This window comes from Poeciliopsis prolifica, unplaced genomic scaffold (genome assembly GCF_027474105.1).
Source record: "Poeciliopsis prolifica strain line A6 unplaced genomic scaffold, Auburn_PproV2 SCAFFOLD033, whole genome shotgun sequence".
Taxonomy (NCBI): domain Eukaryota; kingdom Metazoa; phylum Chordata; class Actinopteri; order Cyprinodontiformes; family Poeciliidae; genus Poeciliopsis; species Poeciliopsis prolifica.
In genome coordinates this window covers 5,615,128-5,642,026 of record NW_026562408.1, presented here as the reverse complement: position 1 = coordinate 5,642,026, position 26,899 = coordinate 5,615,128, and the positions used below count along the sequence as shown (strand labels likewise).

The 26,899-nt window shown below is 37.0% G+C and overlaps 1 protein-coding gene across 1 annotated transcript in view; it reads right to left on the bottom strand.

Annotated features, from left to right (window-relative positions):
- nbeaa (neurobeachin a) overlaps nucleotides 1-26,899 on the bottom strand; it is a 97,725-nt gene that overhangs the window by 52,573 nt on the left and 18,253 nt on the right. The window contains 7 exon segments of the mRNA XM_055051594.1: nucleotides 818-964; nucleotides 1,812-1,931; nucleotides 2,738-2,864; nucleotides 6,084-6,205; nucleotides 6,921-7,016; nucleotides 11,060-11,160; nucleotides 14,686-14,917. Of these exon segments, the coding sequence (XP_054907569.1) occupies nucleotides 818-964; nucleotides 1,812-1,931; nucleotides 2,738-2,864; nucleotides 6,084-6,205; nucleotides 6,921-7,016; nucleotides 11,060-11,160; nucleotides 14,686-14,917 (945 nt within the window).

The following is a 26,899-nucleotide window of genomic DNA, read 5'->3' as shown; positions in this document are numbered from 1 at the left end:
AAAATGTTCCCTAACTAAATGTCTTCGGTGTAAGCAGAACAACTCTGCTTACACCGATGTAAGTAAGCAATGATGTTCCAATCATATTTGTTGTGATACTCCCATGACTAATTTGAGCCATTTTTTAAAAGAAGAAAAAAAATTGACAGTGCACAAACTTATTCCACTCTATAAATCTTTTTTTTTTTTTTTTGCACTCATACTTTTTGATAAGTGTGAATTAATCAGAATAGGTTAACATTAAAGTGATACAGAATGTTAACAAATCAAGTTCATGTTTCCTGAAGTGGAAGTAATGTGAAAATAGGCTTTTCCATACCAGTCTGAACTGTGACGGCATAATATTGTGAAAACATTGCAGTAAAAAGCTTTATGAGCAATTACTTTTTTTCTCTCTTTATTGCTTTGTGGTGCTTCTACTTGTAGAGCCTAATGTTTTGTCTTTCTTTCTTCCTCATTCTTCTTCTCTTTTTAATGATGCAGACATTAAAAAGAAACAGTCTCACAGTAGACATGTTCTTGTGTTTATAGATGTGTATAATTAGGCTTTTATGTGTTTTTATGCATCTTTACGCAAAGAAAAATTACCTAGACAATTAAATGAAAAGGGTATGATAAGTTCACAAACTTGCAGTTTCTATTCTCACCATAGCCTGTTTCTTATAATGACTAAATTCCTATGTATTAATAAATAAAAGCTCAAGATCCCCAACAGCAGATTCAGTAGAAGAGGGTCAGTAACAACATCAGAATTAAAAAAAACCTCTGGGACATGTGCCTCACAATTGATTCAGTGTGATTGGTTGTATTAATGTACCTTATAACCTGGACCGAGCTGATGAATGGCAAAGATCTGAGCCGGGTTGAGAGCTTCACTGAAAACATAAATGGCTCCAAGCTGGCCACAGAAGACTCTGTTCGCATCTGCTGTCTCTGATGAACCCAGAAAGCACTTGTCATAGCTCTGGAAAAAAAAGGAGAAGCAGTTTAACCATAATGTATTTAATAACATTATGGTGCAGTGTCACTTTTTTTCTTAAATCTTGTACATTTTTCATTTTCATTTAAAGGGCCTTAGCTATCTGCAGTGGATGGAGGAAAACAGGAGAACTTGTAATGGCTGTTGGTTTTTAATCTCTTCTCCACCAACTTCACTATCACCTTCTTCTATGTGTTCTGCAGTCTACTCGCCTCCCTACCAGCTACATCCTTTTAATACTTCTTATCACAACGAGATCTGTCCTGCTCCGCTGTTTAAAAATTATGACATAAGTTTTATCTCCAGCATTCAAGAGAAAACACACCGATAGGATCAGTGCATTTTGAGACCTGTTCCATCACCTCTCTGGAGTTTTCTTGATAAGCTGCACAAACCACATGCACAAACTAAAACACTGCCTCGAGGCCAGGAAATATGTGTTCTCCACCCCTACGGTTACAGCAGCAGAAGTTGAAAATTTCCGAGGAAGGAAGCGGGAAGGGCCACAGAAAGGTCAGGCAACCTGTCCCCTGCTAAATGGAAAAGTTGGAAGTTGGAGTTTGGGTGAGTTGTGCTGGAAAAGAGCCCAAGGGCAACTCTCCTGCAGCTGGCAAGCGCAGAGGGCACACCTCAAATGTTTGCCAAGACCACAACATGAGGGAAAGCTTGAAGTAAAGCCAAAGCAATACTAGATTTCAGAGCTTTATCAGAGGCACTTCTTTGAAAGTTAAAGATGACTTGTGTAAGACTATTTCTTTGGCTGCTATTAAAAGAAATCTAGTCAAGCAAAAATGTATTCTATGATATTAAACAATATTAACAGTGTACTTACATCATTAGTGTTGACATGCCATGCCATGTCGCCGTAGGACACCAGCTGGCCGTTGACATAGCAGCGGATCTCTGAGTTTCTCCAGCGATTATAGATATGGACAATGCTGATCATGTACCACTGAAAAAATAACACATGGAAACAGTTAAGTTTGATTTGCAACCATGCCGTGAAATATCATTTAATGATATCTGGTCATCATTTAGGTCCGATTTGGGTAATATATTAGAAAGAACACAAGATACTAAATAAAGTCTGGAAATAGTATTTTCCAAACTATTTTCTTTTCCACGCTCGTCTAACCTGGAAAACACAGAAATAACCCCATTAGTCATTCCTCTGCGTTGCTTTTTGTCCTGTGTGCTCATTTCTGTCTTTTCAGCAGTAAAGATTCTTTCTGCTGAACTCCTCATACCGAAGCTGTCTATGACTGCGACCTGTTAACAATGATTGCAATTTGTTCAATTCTTTCAGTAAGTGGGGCGAAAATTCTGCCAGGTTAATGAGGGAGCAAATGTCCATCCAAACATTACCACCTCCCCAGTGCACACATGAACATTAACCCATGCACCAGCCAGACAAACGAGGGTGACATACAAATTGATCAACTGGAACCACTGGGAACTTTGTTAGGCTGCGCCGGGAATCCATTGGGTCAGCAAATCCCGCAGAAGGCCATCTCATCAACCGAATGTGTGCTTGTTTCCGTGCACACGCAAGGACTTTGTGTGGGTGTTTGTGTTTAGGACAGCAGCAAACTGCTGACAGCGTGGCAGAGGGGGCCTTAATTGACAGACCTTATCAAGGCTTATCAACATTCGCAGCGAGTGCAGAGAGAGATGTAGAGGGAGAGAGAGCAGGAGAGAGCAGGGCCGTTGCCTAATTGAACAAGTGGCACAGGATTTCCAGATTGTGTGTTTCCTTACCTTACGTGGCTGGAAATCGTATTTTACACAGTGCTGGAAGCCTTTTCCTTTGGACTTCAGGGATGTCACAATGAGACAGTTTCCCACAAAGTGAGCAGAATAACCGATTCCTTTACTCGTGCGAAAACTGTAGAAAAATCAGAGAGATAAATTTTTGGTCTTTTTGTTGTTTTAAGTTCAACAAAAAAGAAAAAGTTAGGTAATAAACAAGAGACTGAACACATTGCAAATAAAAAATACAATAAATGTGTATGAATTTCTAGAATTTATGTATTATATGTGATACTGTTGAAAGGAATTGCCTCCATAAAGATTACTCTGTTTTTGCTTTTCTTGTTGTCTTTAGGTGATCTAATTAATATATAGCCAATTAAACTATGACTGAACTATGACTAACTAAATAATTATTTTAATAAAAAGTTGTATAAATAAATTCATAAATTAACTCATTGCCCACATTGTTTAGTTTAATTTTACGAGGTAGACTCACAGAACAGAACCTGCCAGGCAACATTAGGTAGGCCAAAAGATCTAAAATAAAAAAAACATGTGCCCCAATCAAAAAACATTTAGAAACAAATAAGAAACAAAGACATTAACAGCTATCAGTCTTTAAAAGGGTTAAAAAGATTTTGGAATTCCAGAAAATTACAATGAAAGCCATAATCCACCAGTGGACAAAACTTGGAGGGAAATTTTTCCCTAAAACGCAGAGCCTACCAAAGATGCATTAAAAAGGGTGGGAGGGTCAGGAAAGAAATGAAAAGACATTGTTGTGACATAATCACAACAAATTCAGCAAGCAGTAGTGGTCCAAAACGTCTCCACAGGGATGTAAAATACTCATTGCCAGTTATTAAAAATTTCACAATATCTTGAAAAGGAAGGTGTTCACATAAACAATACTAATGCACAATATTACCAAAGAGAAGATGACAAACATTTAGCTAACAAGGCTTTTTGCTCAGCTTAAAACATATGGAAGAAACATCTATACGAGTGCAGGTTGTGAACACGGTTTACAGGATGAAAGTTGACAGGTATGATGTTCACGGTCCAGGTATTGATTTATATATTAAATTGCTCCACTGGATAGGTCTGCTTGTAGATAAAGATGTCCAGCTGACCAAAGCACAGAGTGCAGTGATGTGTGAGAGGTTATAAATGACAGTGTCTAACAGTCCTAATAGCTGGGTCAGGCATGGAAGAAAATATTGTCTCAGTAATCAGGGACAGGTTGAAAAGTGGCAACAAGATGTTTTCTGGCATGAGCAGAAAAAACAGTTTCCAAAAATTTCCAAAAATCTTTCTCTTCTAATTTAGAGTTAGAAGAGAAAGATGCTGCAGTTGTTACAACCAAGACAATTCTTAGTTTTAGACGGCAACTACTTTTTTTATATTTATCCAATTAGTTTGATAAGATATGAAACATTAAAGTGCAACAAAGCAAAAATCAGAACAACATTTTTAAGCGGGGAAACAAATATTTAGGATCAACATCACCCACACATTTTATTTTTTTAAGCCAGTGACAGACAACTGATTTTCCAAACTTTTTTTTTCTTGCAACAGCATCATGGGTTGCAGATTACAATTTCTTGACATTACTAATCCCTTTTCCCTTCATTTGTCCCCCGTAATATTTATCTTCCCACTCTCGCTACATCCACGTACATACAGCGCAGTTTCACAGCTAAGACACATTCCTCTCCTAAAATAGGCCCAGAAGGATCACACGCGCAGCAAAGCCGGAGAGCAGATATAAATCCCTCTCGAGCGAATCCCTGGTATGCATTAGGACCGCGTCAAAGTGCGTTATCGTGGTCGTCATGCATCTTCATGGGCCGCTGTCAAACATGCTACTTGAGTAGCAGCTGCATCTGGGGGAGGATGATAAGACCCGGGCCAGAACAGAGGAGGACGTCCTCCCTCTCTCACTCAGTGCTTACCATGACAATCTGACAAACGGTTACTAAGGAAACAGGATTACATCCCAACACTTTACATGATTAGAGCTCATCTCTGTGATGGTATCCTTCCTTCAGGAGATTATCTCCTGGTTCACTTTCTTTAGTTTCTTGGTGGTAACGGGTCTTTGACTTTTCTGGGGAGGGTTTAGGTGAATGAGGATGCTGCTAGTTAGCATCACAGATACATGAAGGGAGAGTAGATGTCCAGAAAAGAAGCTCAATTAAATAAAAGGTCAAAACCAATGAAGCTTTACACTGGCTAACATCTTGCTCTTACAACACCAACAGTGAAACGAGCCGAGTCCATAACTGCACAGCAGCCAGAAAGCAATCAACAAACCATACACTCAACACGGAGTGTCTTGACATTTAAAGTTTTGTTCCAAATCAATAATCTATTTAATTATTACCTCACTGTTTATGACATACCATTATCTCACAATTTGGAGACCTTAAATCCATGCATGCTGCTTCAGAAACACAAACTGGTTGTGTTTCATATGTAAGATCTTCTATTCATAATTCACCCTACATTGTATGTTTTTATTGTGAAAATTATTTAAGTCTAACACATCAAGAAATATAGCTGCCTTTTTGCTCACATGGAGCATCTGAGGGCCAAAGCTAATGCTGAATCTATTGACTAATGCTAATAGAGTTAAAAAATATCAGCAAAGCAAATGAGATCAAACAGGTTGGACATTCAACCCCGGGCTTTCTTCAGTCATGCACTGCCAGACGACATAGGTAGTGAGATAGAAAAATGTAAGAAATGAATTAGAAGTTGCACTTAAAGATCTCTACAATTAAAAATAATCACTGCAACAGAGTTTTTAGCCTTTCTGGTCTTTTTCTGGCTCCAAGTGAAGCCAGTATCTCTTTTTGCAATAATCTCATCTTTTGTTGAAGAGCAAGAATAAACTAAACTAAAGTCAGTCGATTACTTTTGATAATGTGAAGAAATCAGACAATTTCTGCTTTGTGCAGCATCTTTCCGTCAGCAAACCTTCTTTCAAATTGAACACAAAAAGCGATCCAGCTTCTTCATTCACCAGCAGGCTTTTTCATTATTTGATTCTTGAATCCTCAACAACAGAGGCCAGTTAGCGCAAAAGGAGTCAACACTTAAATCAGTGTTTTTTCTTATGAACATAAAAAGACTTGTAGAAAATCGATTATCTGTGATCACAAAAAATATAAAACAAGCATATTAATGTTCTTTGGTCTTTCACTGCAAGCAAGATAATAAATGTTAGAAAAAACAATGATCTAATAGTATGAGTTTCATTGTCAATTTTTATTTTATTTTATTTTTTTTACCAAGTCAATAAAATATAACCTTTAGCTCCAGTCCAACTACAGGGTTCTAAACTCACCAGTAGAGGTATGGTTTGTCTTTGTCCACGTTAATGTTGTTGAGTGGATCTTGTCTGAACCAAGTGTTGATGGTAAATCCGTTTTGGTACGGCCACTTGGCAATTGGTGGCAATGCTATAGCCTGGTGGAGAATAAGCACAGCAGAGTTTACATCAACATATAAAAAAATGCAATGTGGCCATGAACAGATTTCAAAAAACTACAGGCAATTGTTAAAATGATGCATCTATGAGATTAAAAAAAAATTTTAAAAACTAAACCATAATAAATAAATGTGAAAAGTTTTGAGAGTATAAAATATACTCTGAAAAAATTAAGAGACAAAGACAAAGGTGTATGAGGAGAAAAGATAAACAAAAACAAAAAAGGGGGCCAAAATCTGGTCTCATTAATACACACACCTTTAAATGAATCAGTTTTCTTTTGTACAGACCTGATATTATTGATAATGAATCTGATTAATTAATTTTGGTAGAAATATAAAGAAGTATGTGTATTTTTTGAATGTGTTCAAAATTGCATTTAATTGTAGTTGTCTGCTAAAAAGGTAAAACTGAAGAAGGATTTCATTCTTCATCAATACATTGAGTTAAAGGCAACAGCTATGTCAACTAAAGAATGGATTCGTGAGAAAAAAAAATTACATTATGGAACAGTCGATTTTAATAGGGTTATATACAATTTTCAATTTCCACCATGCTATTAACATTATTACTGGATATTTATAATCTATTTTTCGTGGAATAAAATAACTACAAACATGCTGATGTTACACATAAATTGGAAGAACTGCTTTTTAGCCATGTAGGGGCAGAACATATTTGTATGCTTCTTACCGCTGCACTGCGTCCAGGGAAGTTGAAGAAGGTGTCGGGACCGTGCCTCTGAGGCATCTGGTTCAACACAGACAACAACTTGATAGCATGTCTTGGCTAGGAGAGGAGATGAGAAAGTAAGTTGTTATTACATGAAAAATGCTGTGCATCAGAGGGACAGTACAGTGAGACTTAAAAAAAAAAGAGGAAAAAAAGAAAAACAACTCTGTGGCTTCACATCTCTACCACAACCATCCCAGATCAATAAGTCTTCAATCACCGGCTCCCTCCCCCGATAACAACCCCTCAATACCATGGCACCCCTTAATCGATCTGTCCCCAGAGAAGACTGCTGAGGGAGGAGGAACTGGAATGGACGGTGAAACGGACAAAGTGGATGGGCTGACAATTGCTATTGGACAGCAGAGGTGCAGTAAAATGGCTGAGGGTATTGCCCACTGGTCAGACAACAGAGGTGGCTGAAGGTGGTTGTGCATGAGCTTCACCAAAGGATCGATTAATGAGGAAGGGAAAAGGCATTTACAGGTGGAACTCAATAGCTTAGAATATCATTGAAAATGTATTATTGGCAGTTCAATCAAAAAATGTGTGATATAGATTTATTAAACACATTGATGTATTTAAACTGCTGAGCTCTGTTAGTTTAAACAATGATGGCTGACAGCTAATAAAAAACCCATAAAAATCACTTTCAGAAATAAAAAATAGAATAACGTGAGACTGATGTCATGACGAGTCATTTGTTTCTGGAGGGGAAGCGGAGAAGGATGGTCATGTGACAGTAATGGTGATCCAGTGCAGGATTGTGGGAAGTTTAACTGAAGCAGAGAAGCAGAGGTCAGCATTGAGGTTGCTTTTTCAGTGTTGAAAGAGTAGTGAAATCTATGTAATATACTAGGTGAATATCAATTATCAGCCGTAGCAGTAATATTAATATCAGATCGGCATCAGCTTATATGTTGATATGATGCAGTGTGATATAGAGTCAACCAGCCAATTATTATGTTGCCTCAATAAATATCCAACATATATTAAGGTCATTTTTCTCCTTGACCTACATAAAACATGCTGTCTCCAGATTAGGAATGGCTTAACACAAGGAATGCGACCTTTGCAGCCGTTGCCTGCATACGTTTGTGTGTTGGATTCAGCTGCAGCCCATGCCTTGTGAATCTCCCCCAACCATTTGAATGAGTCACAATCCTGTCAAAACTGTTGTTATCCCTATTGCTTGTGTATTTTTGCTACTGCATTTTTTCCTTCTACTCTATTTTCAATTTATGTGCTTGGATACACACCTCTGTAAACCAGGAACTTATTAAGAAATGATAAGCAACAAACCTGATAAACTTTTAATATATTTCTGTATCAAAATTTCAAATTTATCCAATTTAATAATTTACATTTTCTAAGATGCAATATTTTGGGTTTTCATTAGTTTTAAGCCAAATTCATCAAAATCAACAAAACGCAGACACTTTTGATACACCTCACTGAGTGTAATGAATTTACATGAGTTCCACCTTTTGATTAAAACCTGTAAACAAATTAAATATTTGATGATATTATAATTCACTGATGTGCATCTGAAGTTAGTGACTCATTTGCAGATCTACCAACCTTTCAGACAGTAAGGTGTGGAGAAAGAAGATTTTAAGTTTGCTTTGATCTCTACAGGATATTTCAATGTTTGTGATTGACCTGCCTTTCTCCATGTATGACTCAACAAGGACAACAATTAACTGTGTACCTTGTTCTACTGGTATTTCGGAGTTTGCAAATTCCTAGAAAATATGTTCAGAAAAGTAGGTTGATCAGAGGAGGAATCACCAAAATAGACAAGAGGAGTTTTGAAAAGAGAGGTGGGAGGGTAACCGGGATTGCTTCTTCTTTTACAGGAAATCTGTAAATGTACAGAGACCTAAAAGGCCTGCGCTGGCAGTTTCAACGTGAACTTTCATCTCATAAAATCATCTCTAAAAAGCTTAGTTTTAAAGTATCCTTTCTAAAACAGGGAAATCAAGTGACTGCAAGCTGAGCTAATCAGTAAACTACAGGGAGCAGTTTGGATTACGACAACAGGAACCCAAGCTGATCTTAAACTAATCACTTTTAGTTACCAGCACCAGGAGTAATCTCTTTAATGGGTATTTGTAGAGTAGCTCTAACTATAACAAATACAAAAAAACGACAAGCTTATGCATTTTGATAATAAACATAAAGGTGCAGAAAGTTTAAAACACGGAGAATTCAAATTAATTCCAAAGCATGCAAAATGCTAGAGTAAACAAAACTTTCTGTCTTATGTCTGAAAAGTTTTGAATTTCTCTGCCGACAGTAAAGAAAGGTCTGTGAAAGAGATGCGATGGTTAAACAACCTGTCAAAAGTAGAAAAAGAAGAAAAAAAAAAAACGAGGTGTGCCCTTGAACTCATCCAGTAGAGCTGGCTTGTGCTTAGAAACCGAAAATAGTATCTACATGTAAAGAGAGTCTGAGTATCTTGAACTGCACTGACTGTTTCACCTTCACACCTGATTGGGCTGTCACTGCTTTTTTCATCAAGCTTCTAAGGGTCTAAGCAATAACACAGTCACTACTTCGCTGTATTGATAAAGTCAATTACAAGAGAGAGAGAAAAAAAAACACCACTGAAAAAATTATAAAAGAAAATACCTGAAACATAAACAAATTACCCATGTCTCTATATCCACTCGCAAACACGTTCTATTTTATTCAAGTCTATTAGCACAATAATCCCATTAAGTGACACCCAGACTAATGACACCACAAACTCCTGCCGTTTAATTAATCTCATTTGGAATAAATTTAGCTTCAACCACTATTGTAGTTGGATACAAGGCAAGTAAAATCAAAGGAAAATCTAATTTCAAGCCAAAAGAAATCAAAAAGGAGAATAAATAAAAACAAAAAAAAAGAAATAAATTGAAGACATAAAACATATAAAATGGTGTTTTGAGAAAGACAATTAAAGAAGTCATAAAAAAAAGTCACTAGCTGAGGCCTCTGTCCTGCAGATTGCAATAATTTAGAGACTGTGATTTTTTGGCTAATCTAATTAAAGAGAGTGCATTCACTGTTGTCAGAGTCAATTTAAGAATAAAATCAATCAATTTCAATAAATTAACAAGTTTTAAGTTGGCATATTCAAGTTCCCCAACACAACCAAAAGTAAATCTATTATTTGCATAAAGCCATCATTATAAACAACATTTAATAAAAATACTGAGATGGAATCTTTGAAATGTCTTTATTTCTAGTCATTCACCTGCCATCACCACCACAACTTTACCTTTATAGTTTATGTTGACTGACTTATTTTATTTGATGCTCAATTAAGGAACTGCACTTTATTATCGCCAAGTATTTAGAAGAATTCAGCATATAGATTTGTTCTAGGTCTAGCTAGTAAAATTAACACCTTGAAATTTGTGCAATTAAAAAGCATCATTCAATGAAGACCAAATGTTTTTTGATGCTTGAGAGGATTTTCAGCATCTGGATTGACACTTACACAAATTTCAGAAAAACAAACAACAGTAGCAGCTCATTTTGGAGTCCCAAGATTTAAAAATGTTTTCTATAACAAGCAGTTCAAATCTCACCAACAATTACAACAGATCAGAAAATAAATTTAAATTTAATGAAATTTACATACAATTGTTGTGTTGTTATCTGTCAAGCTAATTTAAAACCTGGCATCTACATCTTATCAGATTAACATAGTCATTGACATCACTTCTGCTTCTCTTAACTACACATTTCTGCATTTCTCTGTTTTAACAGAGTTGGTGAAAATGTAATCTTAATTTGCAAGACAAACCATCCACTGTGTGCATGTGTGTGCATGTAATCTATCAGATCAAATCCTGCAGGGTGTGCCTATCAGTGTTTTAAGGATTTATGAGTGCAACTGTATTCAAAATTTAGATTTGTGTTGTAGGTAAGCCTGTTTAAGTATTTTCAAAAGTTCCATATCCTCCAGTAATAAAGGTCTAAATGATAATCTTGTGAAGTTGTCGACTTCAGAAAAAAACACCCAAAAAAAACATTCTCTTAATGTCCACAACCAACATCTACAAAACGGCAAATATGCAAAGTTTTGTTCTGCAGCAACTCACCCAGATGCCATTCTCTCCTCTCAGCATACTGAAGAGCAGCTTCAGCTCCTTCACTGTGATGCTGTAACTGGCCAGGACTCCAAGCATATCCACCAGGAGGTCTGAGGAAACACACACACACACACAAGCAGAGAGCACAGAGGGTAAGATATGTTTTCTCATGAGCGTATCTTTGAGTCAGTATCTGGAAGGCCCTGTGCAGACTTTTCTCTGATAAAGTGTGATGAGGTCATAACACTCAGCCAGTTCACGTACAGCGAGAGTTTACTCATTTATCATTCAGTGAAAGTCAAGCCAACAACAAACAGCTACACCACTATATAGCAAGCAGGACATATCACTGTTTGACAGCTCCGGGTCAAATCAGTCCTTCAATGTTTCAAACATGTTTGCACCCACATGTCACCCCTTCCTGTTTCTATTTTCTATCCGCTTACTTTATCATTGTGTTTCACATTTTTCATCTTGGTCGTTCTGTATGTTTTTATATGATTCTCAGACAATTTAATTATAATAATATGTTCTAAACTCAGATGTAATTTCATTTAATTCTATATTATTTTGCAAAGGTCTTATTCACTCCTAATTCAACTGATTGCAGTTCAGATTCCAGTTTGGACCAAATTACTCTTTTGAAATATGACAAATAAAAGCCCTTCACCTCATCATAGAAATTATAGACTCTTACTGCTTTGGAGGATTAAATAAGTTCTTAAGATATAACTTTAAATCATTCATTGGCAAAGCATAAACAAATTATATCAAAGACTGGTACAAATCAATCCATAAAGCATGAACAGGTGCAGGAATAAACTGACCTGAGTCTTTGTTACTCGAGTGGTTGAAATAAAAAAAGTATGAAGGACACTTTTTATATCTACAGAAAACTAAATTATTATTACTCCTCCTGACACATTCAAACACACTTCAGACTTATTGACACACTTAAAATTATTTGCTTAAATTGTGTTTCTGAAAGTAAGTGAGACAGGCATCTCTCAAATGGTAATAAAACAAAGCAAATTTTAGATGAATTTATCAACAAAGGTAGAAACTTATTTTGCATTTAATATAGTATTTTGATGATGAAGTCCATGTCCTTGAGATTAGAACGGCTCATTGCTGCCATCACCCTAATATTCATCTTCCTCTACAGATAATTCAAGTTGGGCTAAAATAAAAATATATATATTTTCATTAACAGAAAAGAAGTTGGTTGAAGTAAAAGATTACTTAAAATCTATTCAGCAAGAGTATGAATAATTGTGGACTTCACAGTAAATGGAATATTCAACACAAATATTTACAAAAACGTGCCAGTTTTATACTGGAAAGGATATTCATTTAAAGGTACAGGGGAATTATTTACCCAAAAACTTTTTATTTAAAATTTCGGTACTATATTTCAGTATAGTAAATATACTTATATGGTGCATGATAAGGTTTTATACGGCTAGTCCTAATATAATACAACTCTCTTGATTATTTTTCTGTTGTAGGTACGTTCGTAGACAGTAGCACATCAGCACTAAACTGAGGTATTTCGAGATGACCTCCCTGCTTCATTGACCTTCACATCACACAAACAACATTAGCAGTGTCGCTATGGCAGAGAGAGAGAGCATTCCGCCTCTGCAGAGTGAAACGATCTGCTTAGAGAGGCCTCCTCTTTCTTATGGACATGAAGAGTCTCACCACCATAATTCATTAACCAGAGCCCAGCGACTGGGAATAAAGGAAAAAGGCTATCTCACTGAGGTACTTGATACGAGAGCAAAATCCAACTCAGAATGTCCCAGATTTACACCCCTGAGCTCCAGTTTTGGTACAATAAATCCAAATGGGTCATTTTAAATAGTTTCAGGAAAAAGCCAGAATCCAAGTGAGAACAGAGAGAACTGGCATTAAACTGATGCAGCTGTATGCTCTGCTCTGAGTTTTAATAACTCAGTTAAGGTATAAAACCCATTATCCAGCCGCAGTGGGTAGGACAGAGACGACATGGACACTAACTGTGGGGACAAACATGCTGAGATGCTATCAAAGGAAAGCCAAGGTCAATGTGACAACACAAAGAGATGACTGACTGGGTAAAGTTTACATGCTGTAGGTATGAAAAAAAATCTAGGCAAGTTTTATATATTTCAAACAAAGCACACTGGAAAATTTTATTATAAGAAAGCATCATCCACGTTTACCCACAAACAAATAAGGTTAACTCAACAGGCTTGAAAATGGTCATAAAATCTTGTATACTGCTTATTGAAAATGCCTTATTGGCTTTTATTTGTCAAACAAATACAGAAAAAAACATTTCTGAAGAAAGGTGTTCTTCGTGTTATTCTAAAAGGCACTCCTGGGAAAATCCCTTTACCCTGTGTGAAATTATTACTCTGGCAGTAGACACTTTCAAACATGACTGCAGTGACTAGACTCTACAAAGCAATAATACAAAGAAGTGTGAGAACACATTGCACATCAACAGATGCGTTTCTGCACAGCCTGAGCTATTTTGTTTACACAGAGCTAATGAAATACTTAATAAGTGTATTACCAATTTATGAATAAGTAAGCAGATATATCTAATTTACACCTTTCGCAAGCTGGGTTAAAACACAATTGGGAGTTTTAGTGGGAAGGTTTAATCACAAAATGTTATGACTGATAAAGTTCTGAGCTCATCCACAAAATATATGACAAACATCTGCACAGACATTTCAGGCCTCCTATCAAGGAAGTTCATGGGATTTATGTTGGAGATGTGTCTCAAAATGTGCCATCATGCAGCCTGAAGTGCTAATGAAGAGATGGTCTTCATTAAAGAAACAGTTCAACATATTGAATTGAAAGCCACAAATAAAGTTTGAGTATATATATGTATAGTTTTAATACTATTATAAAAATAACAATAATCACAATAATCAATCTCTTTTGTTTTTTTTTTTTCAGTGGTAGAAGTAACTAATGGTTTTAGGCTTTAAATAAATAGCCTTAAGTTATACATGTAACTTTTTTTTAGTACATTTCTTGAAATTATTTTTTGTTGTTCTTTTATTATTATTTTAAATGATAATAGGTTAAAGCAACTATAGGGTGCTTTAACCTACGCTTTAGTTAAATATACTGATAAATTAGAAAAATAAATAAAATTCTAGAGCTTCATATTGTTCTTGCAACAACTTCTTGAAAGGAGCTTCTATATATACTGGTTATGCAAATTTAACTCTGCCTTTTAGCTCATTCATCAATAAAAATAGTGCTAAGAAAAGGCTAAACCAAAATAAGTAGGGTTCTTAATATCAGTATAAAATGAGACTGGTCCTTTAATCTATGTATTTTTAGAAACGTGTAGAAATGCAGTTTCTTTTCAACACTGTTCACCATGTTAACATTTATTCTTAATTCAAAATGATTAAAACAAAATAGGCTGTTTATTACATATTTTGTACATTTTTGATTTTTTAAATAATGTTAAACATCTCTGTTGAAACAACTGAAATCTTTTTAAGTGTCTAATCATGTTTAAATAATGAGGTTATGAAACATTGATGGGATAAAATAATGATATTGTATGATGATCCAAAACTATGAACCGAACTGTTTTTCTTGCCGTCTCCACATCTCACCTGCGATCATGTCGTCCACAGTGCTCATTTTGAGAAGCACCTGCTGGATGAGGCCGACCTCGGTGCTGGTCTGCAGGTTTCGCACGCTCTTCCGCAGGATGGCGGTGAACATGCTCCAGATCTCCGCCTGGCACGTTACTTCGCAGTGCGACAACAGCTCCACCATGCAGCCGATGCTCTCCGCCTCCTGGATGATGAAGTTCATCTCCAGGTCAAATTCGCCGCCCACCAGCTGGAGGAAGACGGGGAGAAAGGGGGGAAGAGGGGATGAGAGAGGGGAGGGCAGAAGAAATATGGTCAATGATTTAGAGAAGCATTTATAGTTTTTTGTCTCCAGGAGAGGTTAGTATAGCTTCTGATGGATGCTGATTGGCTAGAAAAACATTTCTTTGGCCTGGGGGACACACGCACTGAAACAAATAAACGTCTCTTGTCTCAGTGCACAGATGGACTCACACACATCCACATACACACCCTATGTCCTCTACTCCTCACTCTCTTATATCAGGAGAGGAGCTCTACCCTCTGCGAACCTCAATCACTCAACATACAGCCACATAGAAATGGCCTCCTCTTCATCAGCTACACACACACATACGCACATCATGACATGCAAAGACACCCACACACACACACAGACACTGATTAATGCACATTACAGTCCTGGTCCTCTTAGACGGCATTAGTCAGATCATACCACACTTATCAAATCGAGCGCAAATGTTCTGTCTCTTAATGGCTGAAGCACTATAATTACTTGTGAAAGTACATACGGCCGTGCCTCACATTCACAAACACGAGCATACCCACACAGCTCGTCCTCTGCATACTACACTGTCCAGGAAATGGAAACCATGGAAACCAGCAAGCACTGGGAGCAGCATCGAGGTTATTAAATCAGATGAAACAGAAACATGCCACAGACTATGCAAGGCAAGAGAGAGAAAAAGATAAACATTATGACTGTCATGGCTGTGTACAGTAAGATGAACATTCCTCTCATGATCTGTTTTATGAAAAGGTTGAAAAGTTTGTCATTGATCCGTTATTTGAGTTATCTTGGCCACCAGTTTTCCACATTTTCTCCCTGTGATTTGTTGGTGTCCCGAGGCCTCAGAAATGACTCTGCAGCTCAGAAAAAGTCAAACCAACAACAACTTTGTTTCTTATCAGTTCCTGGATTTATTTAGATGGAGCACAACATGTTGTCTTCTCAGATCCTTCTGCCATCATGCAGAGTCCATTCAGACAGGAGAAACTGCCCTGTAGTGTAAACATTTATGTGACGTAGTTTTAATAGTGTGTAAAATAAGTAATCTGATTCTCAGCCTCGAGTAACGTTATCCTACAGGTCTGTCAGCAATCATGAATGTGGCTGTGACATTTTACTCATCAAAAAAGGGTTATTCATAATTCAAAAAGTAACTAACATAATAATCTACAATAAGACCGAGTTACTGACTACACTCCTTTAATTAATCATCTGTACATTGTCACACTGTTAAAGAATCAATATCATAATCTGTTTATTATCAGTTTTAGACCTATATTTTTCTAACTTCCTGTAGTAGCTAGCTGAGCTGCATCAAGGGTGGCTTCCATCTGAACAGAAAGTAGATTTTTAAACAATCATGTATTTGATTTGGACACCTCTAAAACAGAGAAATTAGGGCTCACAAGACCAAAAAACAGAAACGTCTGCATACTAAAAAGCTTGTCCACATCCTGTACAGTATTTGCTTTTAATACTTGGTCTTAGGTCCTTTTGCTTGCATGACAACATAAATGCATTGCAACATGTAGACAAAGAGCCAATGCTTCTGCTGGATGTTAAGGAAGGCCTGGCTGCTTCATTAGCATCCCTCAGTTCTTCTGCATTGGATGTTTTTTATCTACCAATTGACAAAACACCATAGACTCTCAATAGGGTTTGGGTCAGGCAAGTCTGCTAGCTAATCAAGCACATAACCAGATATAATGGTCATGAAATAAGGTAATAGTGTTTGGAATGGCAAAGAAAACTCAGCATCTCCCCAAAACTTGCCAGGAAACATTAAGCGATTTGAAATTTCCTGTTTGATGGCTGCCCTTACACAGTGAATGAACGATAGCTGATGACAAGGTTCCACAAATCTTCACCGATTGTGGAAATTTCACACTTGACTGAAATCTTGACTTCCAATTGAAATGTTACATTTACTTTTATCTGCAAAGAGAACATTGAATCATTGAGCAGCCATCCAAGCCTTTTTTCCTTAGCCCATGTAAGAAGTTTCTGGTGTTTGTGGGGGAGGAGTGGATTGACATAAGAAAAGCTAAAGCCAAAGCCAAAGCCCAGGTCTCAGATACAGCAGACTGTGGTAGCTGTTAACGGACAGACTCTCACCACAATCCACATTCTCTAAATCTCAAGCAAACTCTTGAATGAACTTGCCAGTGCACATTTTCCATCATACTTTTCCCTTCTACTCAATTTTCCATTGATTTGTTTAAAAATCACCCTTAAAAGCCAACTTTTTAACCAATGCTTACATCGCAATGTCTTCTTTAGGACAAGGAAAGGCCATAACATGATGATGTAATACTAACATAAGAAGGAAATCTAACCTCAGCAATCATTGGAATCATAATCGATCATTAAGTAGTCTTATCAATATTCCCTAATCGCAAGTCCAATGAGAGGCATTTAACCCTCTCAGGCTCAAATTACTTGCAAAGACTGTTTAAGTTGTTGCAAATCTGCAACACCTGCCTGGAGAGGGTTAACATCAACAGTTGGTGCTTTACAGTAGATGTTTTTTCTATCAATCAATCTAGTTTGTTTGTATACACATTTCAGCAACAAGGCAGTTCAATCATAATAACACAAAAATACAAAGTCATAAAAACACCATACAGTCAACAATACGGAAAACCAGAAACAAACATTACATTTAATTATGTCTCATCTCCAGCTTTGTCACTACAATAAATCTCCATGTCGTCTACCCTCGTCTGTTCCCTCCCCTCTTTACAGTTAAAACAATGGTCTCCCCTTTCTGTCCCAGTGTCCCATCTCTCCCTTGGAGAAGTGAATTGATCCGCCTCGCTCTGTGAATACATTATCACAGATTACACAGGATGAAGTCTGGAATAAAAGCAGGAAGATTTAGATTCAGCCCACGCTGAATTTTTCTTTCCCTCCTCTTCTCCTCAGAGGTTCCTAATTACGTTGCTCACAGGGGACCGCTGCGTTCTAGCGCATCCAATACAACCTGTCCGTCTGAAGACGATGCATGTAAACAGCCACAGGGGGCGCAGAGGGCATTTGTAGAAACTCGCTAGTAGATACGTAGCAAACTGGAACATAGAAAGATACACACATCCCTGAGGCGTGTCTACTCATGTACAGCATGAGCGTTATGTCTCTGTGCCAACTCTTCCTTTCACAGAGCATCACAGAGAGATGAGAGGGGTGATGCAAACAACTGCAACAAAATGTCTAGTGACAAACAATGCAGCAAAAAAAATAGAGCTTGAAGGCCAAAAGCAGAGTGATATAAAAAAGGAGGAAGTGTCCTCATTCTTCCTGTTATTAATACTATCTCTGTTGCACCAACAGAAACATCTGTAAAGGATATTTAAAAACTGAAGTGATCCTGCCAAGACCAGAGCAGTGGCATGAAAAATATTCAACTCAAATTTATTTTCCCCCTTTTCCAGTACTTGGGGGGGAAAAAAAGAAATACCGCTGGATGCTTGAGCTCATTATTTGCTCAAATGTGGCTTTTAATTGATGTCTAAATAAATACAGCACCTTAAATAGCAATAAGGCCGTGTACAGCCAAGTGCACTCAAGCACCAATCAGTATCATGCACACAGACAAAAGCGAGCTAATTAGTTTTATGAGCCAACATGATTCTTTTGCATAAACACAAGTAACCTTTAATCTCTCTGTTCACCCTGCCCTGCATGTCCAATATGTGGATTTCCATGTATTCACACCAGTGAGCACACACAAGAGGCATTTATGATGCTGGAAGTTAAAGGGCAAACAAACATAAACACCATCCTGTCTGAATAAAAGGGGCCTGGCAGTGCCACCACACTCTCTGTAAAACACTGACCTCACTGTCTTCTTGGCAACTTGTTCAAGTTGTTTGTTTTGGCAGCATTATGGCACTGATAAGTCCCAAAGCATTGCATGTTCCATTTACACAAACACACACACACATGCAAGGACACTAGCTGCTGAGTCACAGCCGGTTTAAACCAGTTGCTAAGGAAGCAGCTGACTGTTTTCCACTACTGCAGGAGGTTACAACGAAACTATGAGGTATATGCATCAGAAGGGAGAGGAGTCAGTGGGCAACTTATTACACTGACTTGAAATGGCAACAATACCCCATTATCTTTTTCACATCTACTATTCAGCAACTACAAACTTCACTGTAATTTGGAATTTCAAGTAGCATATCAGCACAAAGACATGCAGAATTATGACACCGAGTATACCGTAGTCGGTTCACAGTTGTTTTTCACAAAAGTCCTATTTGTCAGTATTACTTGCTATCCTTGTCTGAGCCTAATGTTTAATATAATTTGAAGAGCAAGTTTGTTTACAGAGACTTTAAGACTTGCCTATTTTTTATATTTAAAATGTCTTCCAGTGTTAGGACACTAGTTTATTGATGTTTGAGAGGATGTATTTGCATTATTATGCCATTAGCATTATATTAGTTAAAATGGTCTCAAAACAACATTTATTATCATTTATTACAATAATTTCTGGGACTATTTATTGTCCAGTGAAATTTGTTATTATGACAGGCCTGCTTACATGGCCCAGAATCACTCTAAGGGCAAAAGGCCTTTTTAAAGGAAACAGATTACAACTGCAAAAGAGCAAGGATATGATGAACATACAATAAGTCATGTTCAGGAGGTTGAAAGTAGACCTGCTTTGAATAAAACTACTATCGAGTGTGTTAGTTTCTTAATAAGACACCATCTTGTCCACTGTTAGAAATATTTCATGTTGCTCATTATCCAACCAGCCTTTATTTGCTCGTCTGCTGAAGGTCATACTGGTCCATCTAATGTTCACTCTATTATAGCCTTATACACTGTTAGGCTTTTTTTTTACTACCTCCTTGCTTCCCTGGTATTTGAGTAACACTGAATACAAAGGCCCATTTCTCCTCACTGGTCTTCAAAATGGGAAAAGTAAGAGAACATGCCATCAGAGTGGGACAGAATGAATGGTCATTTGGGGACAAGAAAATAGGTACTCAACCAAATAATTGTGTTGCATTTACAGTCAGAGCAATTAATATGGAGATGTAAATGATTTAAACTGTGAAAAGTGATGGTAGATAAGAATTTAAGTTTGCCCTTCTTGTACACACACAATAATGGAGATGGTGAGAAATATATATATTTTGTTGATCTCCAAAGAGAAATTGCTTAAATGCTGACAATTATTCCATCAAAAGAGTTGAATATTGATAAATACAAATATAACCATAAGCAATATAAAATTTGTAAAGATATTTATATTTACATAAGTATGATATTGTATGTGATGTGTTTGGTGCGAGTGTTAAAATTATGACAAATAAAAAAATAAAAAATAAAAAATCTCTTGAGCTCACTTATTTTTTAACATGAGGTTATGATGCTGCCATAAAAAAAACTATTTTTTAGCTTTTTTTAATGTCTTTAACAGGTTTGCCAGTAACAGTTGAGGCCACTGTATCAGACGCACATTTTAAATAATCATAATATTAATTGCCTCTTACAAAAAAAAAAAGTGCTTCAGGCCCACTGCAGCCTGTTATGAAGTGCTGTGATGACACATCAAACGAGCGATTAAGGCAGCTGATTACTTTGACTGAGCGCTGAACATTTGATGACTATCGAGGCCAAAACTGGCAAAACAGGCACCTGTTGCTCATTACGGCTCATCAGGGATGACAGGTGAACAAGGTGAAGGGACGGTCAATAGCCACCCCCTCTGCCTCTGCACATTCAATTGAGCCTTCAGATCTGGCATCATCAATATGCAACTTCAAAGCTCCAGGGAGAGCGCTGGAGAGCTGCGGACATCTCTGGGTGTTTGTTTGGTGTGTGTGTATCTGCATGAGTGTACACGGGTGGCTCACGACTCATTTGTGTCCCCTGAGTGAATCACAGCGATTCAGACCCTTTGTGTGCAGTGAGAGAGGAGACAAGAGGCCCATCTAGACATGAGATCACAGATTATACACTTAACGCTTCGCCAAGAGGGCTCAGCAGGGCAAAGGAGAGCAAAGCTGAAACAGAGTGAGGGGGGTGGGTGGGACAAGAGGTGCAGATAAAAGAGTGAAAAACAAACAAAAGACTGGATGGTGTAAACTGTAAATGGGTAAAAAAAAAAAAAAAGAGCATGTACATGAAGAAGAATAGCTACGAGAAAGCTTGTCTATGTGACACGGAACATGAAAGACTGGGGGGAACTGGGGCTTTCGACTGTGTGGTTTCCTTATCAAGATGGCAGAGCAACTTTATTGCTTTGCAGCTTTCACCATGTTCAGTGGAGGGTTTTAATTCTCCACTGACGACCATAGCAAATCTCTGCAAAGATATGGATTATGCTGGAGCTAAACTGGCCACTAAACACTCAATAATCCACATTCAGCTTTCAACATGACCTCATTTGCAATAAACTCCATCAATAAGAGCAGCAGTTAATTTTATCACCAGCCCAAAATTTATATCTGTAGAACATCTTCAAGTGTATTTTCTTATGCTTTGGCTTAAAATGCATAAAATTATTCATCGTAAATTATTTAACAGATTGTAGTTTTGCAAAATAAACCAAAAATTTGACATTTTGATCATATGGGGATTATATGCTACATGCTGTTTTTTTCTAAAATACAAGAGCATACATTTTTTAATGTTTTCTTATTTTCAATTTCAGATGTTTCACTGCTTACTCAGACTACATGCCTTTGGCAACATATATTTTCTCTCTCAGTTTGCATCATTCACATCTCTCTCAAGCTAGAACATAAAGAGAAAATATTTATGCATTACTTCTTTTTAAAAGTGCACATATATGTTTCACAGAAAAGCCTCCAGTTTCTCTTTTAACTACCTCTAGTGCAAGATTCCTTATTTTCAGTCTCCAGATATTTACTGTCCTCGTTCAAAATTCCGCAGCATCATCTGTCTGTTCTGGTGGTTCTCATTTTTAAATTGGTTTATGAGAATGGGCTTACCAGAGTGAAAAATAATAACTCACCACCAACAGGGCAGTAATGTCACATGCAGCTATTTTAGTTGCAGGAATAGTTACAAGACAAGTCACCTTTGTGTAGAAAGAAAGCTAATCCATGAGTGTGCAGGTTTCCAACTTCCTTTGGGAAGCAGGAGTTTGAGTGTGAGGAGTAGACTGCAAACAACAAGGAGACAATATTTCTGCAAGAAGCATTAAATCTGAGAGCAGAAGTATAGTTTTGAGAGAGTAATCAATAAAACAAGTCGCTCAGGGTAGAGACGTAATAGTTACTTACAGTCATTCTATTGGCTGAAGCTGTTACTTTATAGACTTATCACATTCTTTTAAAAGAAAACAAACCAAAAAAAACAACAATTCCTGAGCAGAGAGGATAAAGCTGAGAGTCCAGGAAAGGTTTTTGGGCAGAGGAAGCTCATGCACACTGTATAGTTTGCAAACAGGAGAAGAGAATATTTCTGCAAGTGGTATTAAATCTGAAAGCAAAACCTTGGTTTTGAAGAAGTGCAATGCATCTAAGTTGAAAGAAGACACTATTCTTCAACTGAAACTATGTGCTTATGTTTTGGATGGGTGATTTTGCTTTGAACAAGGATGAGAAAGCAAAACTAAAAACTAATATATATTTTTTTCTTTGTTTAGTTACTGTTACCTATAAAGTCCCTGTCCAAATTTCATTGAAAACAACATTATTTTGACTGCTTACCCAATTATAAACGTATAGCCTAAAACAACCAGTTGCATCCTGGGGAAAAGGTTTATAACACACTAATTACATTGTATAGTTCAGGGTTATTTGGTTGCACATGTGGATGAAAAAAAACTAACTCATTAACAGCTGAAATCATGATTAATAACTGGTAAGAAAAACGCAGCATATGTATGTTTCCCTCTTTGACCATAATCAGGAATGACATGTTGACTGACGATTGCCTCCAGATATATACGAAGGAGGAGGGATAGGCCTCTGGACTGCTTTTCCCATGGGCCTTTGTACTAACATCGACACAGATGGCAGGCAAGACAAGACACAACCCCCACTCTTAAAAGTCAGAGCCTACCCATCACCATTTGAGTAGACACATGAATGCACAAGTCAGCAAAATCAGAATTATTAACAAAGAGCTCTTAAAATCATCCAAGAGGTGCAATGCCTTAAGTGTATTGGTTTTATTTCAGAGTTAAGGGAAAGATGAAAAGATAAAAATGAAAAATGGTGCAGAATTACAGCAGACTACTTTATGTAATGGTGCAAAATAAAACCATGATTCCAAAACAATTAAATGGAAATGATGAAATAAATCCACATGGATGAAAGAGTGTTAAAGCAAGTGCAGCCCAGACAGGATGCTCTTTGGCTCACGCAGTTATTTTAAGAAGCAACAGTAACAACAAATGACACGGCGACATGTCCCGAGTCTGTGAGACCAACCGTAAAAGAGCGATGATAAAAATCCCATGTGGCATTCAGGTCTCCTCAGATAAATGGAAGTCATTGAGTTTGACAAAATATAACAATGAAAGTGCTGAAAGAAAATCTGGAATGAGTTTACAGCCCAGCATCGTACAAGAAAAAAATCATTTGTACCTGATAACCAATTTAGTTTAGATTAAACATCACTAAATCAATATTTATAGGCTATTACTAACATCAAATTCTAAATTGAGGGCTTTGAAATGCCCTGGGGAAAAGGTTTATAACACATTAATTACATTGTATAGTTCAGGGTTATTTGGTTGCACATGTGCCCTCATTTCTCAATAGAGCAACCAAAGCAAATCTGAAATCGCACCAGTGTGACCAGTGTCTTCATGTGGTTTAACAAGAGACACACTTTAACCTAAACCAGTCCCAGCCCTGATCAGACAACAAAAAGTTGGAATCAGACAAACATAAACTTGCTCATGTATGTAACAAAACATGACCTCAAAACCTGAGTAAGTGATTCATATAATTTTTTTAGGTGAATAATTCAGACAGGAATTGTGTCAATGTAGTGACCGTTAAGACCAGAATTAAACCATTTTTATCTGAGCAGTTATCAGACAGTTTAAAGCTCCAAAATGCTTTTTTCTTAGGTCATTAAGTTGTTATAGCTAGAGATGCACTGATTGGTGGTTTTCTTGAGCAATATTGATTTCCATTTTTCTTCAAGGTCTGAAATGCTAATTACATTTTTTTACCTCTAAAACTATAAAATAGAGGAGAAAATGTGCAGTAGCTTCTTTGATAGTGGGAGTAACTTTGAATTCATCATAACATGAAGGTATTATGTGATTGTCCCCATCTATCCACCAAGAGATGTCTCCCTGAGCTGCATCAGTTTTTGTTGTTGTTGTTTTCATCAAAAATGAAATATATGGTGTTGGCTGGTGCTGTTATGTAATAAAAATGGATGGACATCTGTTCTTAATCATGATTGATGTAATAAAGATTGAAAAAAATGTTTTTATTTCAGTTTTTAACCAGCTAATTATCAATTACAGCTGATCAAGAGAAAAATGTCTAATTTCCATGTCAAACTGGTTGAATGATGAATCTATAAGCACATTTATAGTTACTGAGGCAGCATTGCTATATTATAAATGAAGACCTTCAGCAATGAGTCATAATTTTATCTATAATAACTCACAATCAAACTGTGAGTTTCAACTTACTTAAACGAATGCTGCCCCAGCTTATAGCAGTGTACTGCCTCCCAATTTGTAGAATCTAAAATGTTCTTGGCACTTCACCAACTGCATCCCAAAATTTACAAACCTTCAGCCACATCAGTGACCCTCAACTTTGAGATTTGAGTGAAAAAGAACAAAAACATGTTATGCATAACTAAAACACTTTGTAGACAACAAAGAATTCTATCATAGATCAAAAGGAGCTGACATATTTCCATCCTGATCCTTTTTCTGAAGACTGACACTAATAGGCTTGCATGGCATCTTCTTTCATCTTCTCTCAACAAAACACAAAACAAGTAGATGCACGACTGTTATCTGTCAAAATGAAAAGATAAACCAAAAAAAAAAACCTCTGAAAGATTTAAACAACTAGCAGAATCTAGAGCAAGGTACACTGCATGGATATCTTCAGCATTTCCCTAATAGACCAATGCAGATGCAGATCATTAAAAGCTGATAACTACATCCAATCTAGCATCTTTGGCAACATAATTTTTTCTCCATCTTTCACATATAGTCTTTTCAATCACAGTGCAAATACAAATAAATGAAATAGGCTGAACTATAAAAACAATTTAGCATGGTCTGAAAATAACCATGAACTATTATGGTGCAAATCTAAATGTATGCAAATTCAAGCAGAGAGATTTCTGCTAGACATTAAAAAATGCATCATGTATGAGTCATGATGCATAAAATTAAATAAAACTTTTTTTCTTGTATTTGGCATGCAGTAAATGTCATTTCTGCATAGAACTTGTGACCCAGAGCAAAAGGAAGGCTTGGGTTAAGGGTGCTGCAAAGCAAAGGTGACATATCCTAATTAAGCAGGTTGTGTCTCCAATCTGGTGAATAACTGAGCGCTCCACAGCTCTACGTGGTTCAAAACACATTTGTGAAGTCGGTGCCAACAGCCATGCAGCGGATAGATTTTTCAGTAAAAATTTGCATAAATGTGCGTCTATACATATATCAAAGAAAAGAAAGGTCATTGAGCGCTCCCATGCATTGCCTTGTCAGTTTCTATTAACACTGCCAGAAACCAAAGAGAGAGCAGGATAAAATAAATAAATAAAAGGTCCAAGAGGAGGAGAGATTTAATGCCTGCTGCTTCCTCTTTATGAAAGTCTCCAGTTCGCTGCCGACCAGTTCTGTGTGCCTTTTACCGCCTCCAACATCTGACTCAAATCTTGTCAAGTGTGAACATAAAACATATTGGACATACTTGCAGACAAGTACGCAACAGCATTCGGTTACAATTACACACACCTCCATCCTTTACAAAGTCACCCAGAAGATAGACACGTACATACTCAGCATTCGAAAGGCAAAAAGCCTTTTGAACAATTCATTGTCAAAAAAAAAAAAAAAGTTGCAGAAATTAGTCACTCACACATACACTGTCACCGAGTTTGTCACCGGTATATTCATACATGCTCACATCAGTGGCAAGAATTCACATGAATGACAGCATGAGCGAATGTGAAAGGAGCAAAGCTGGAGATCTACAAGAATATCACAGAAATGGAGAAACTTGTGAAAATGTTCACTGCCTTCCCCCTTGTTCACAGTTTGTCACATTAGTGCAAAGTGAAAGGTCAAGAATACATGCTTTTTATAATGTTTTATCTTCTTTCAGAAAAATCTAAAATGTGATATTTCTTTGCATTTACCTCTTATAAGTCAAAACATTAGACCTCTATTTCACTAATCTCTTTCAGAAAAAGGTGGGATTAAAATACGTTTTTGCAATTAGTTTTTTTTATGAAAGGACCAATGCAAGCAGGTGGGTTGAAGTCAACCTGCTACTGTTACACCAATAACTTGCCATTCTATGTAGTTACAATAGGATATTAGCTGACTTGTGATTTATCGTAAAACATGGAAACCAACTCTGTGTGCTGAGTATTTGACAACAAAACACAAACACATTAACCAAAGGAAGTGTGAGCTTTTTGCTGTCTCATAGGCTGAAGAATGTCTGAATACATCAGTTTTAATATCTGACCGCTTAGGTGCAGACTTTAACTGGGCTCTTCAGCTAAACCACTCTATTGAAGCTCAAGCTGTATATTAATGACTGTTGTCCTCCTCTGTTCTGGCTTCATGTCTTTTATACTCTCCAAAACGTTTTCTCTGGTTAGTGCTGACAGCATAATGTTGCTACATTTGAGGTGCTTTAGGGCCCTTATCGTCTAAATAACATCCCCCATTTTTCAACATGGCGTTCTTTTAATGTCTTCTTGCTGCTCAACAAATCTTGGTCGTAAAGG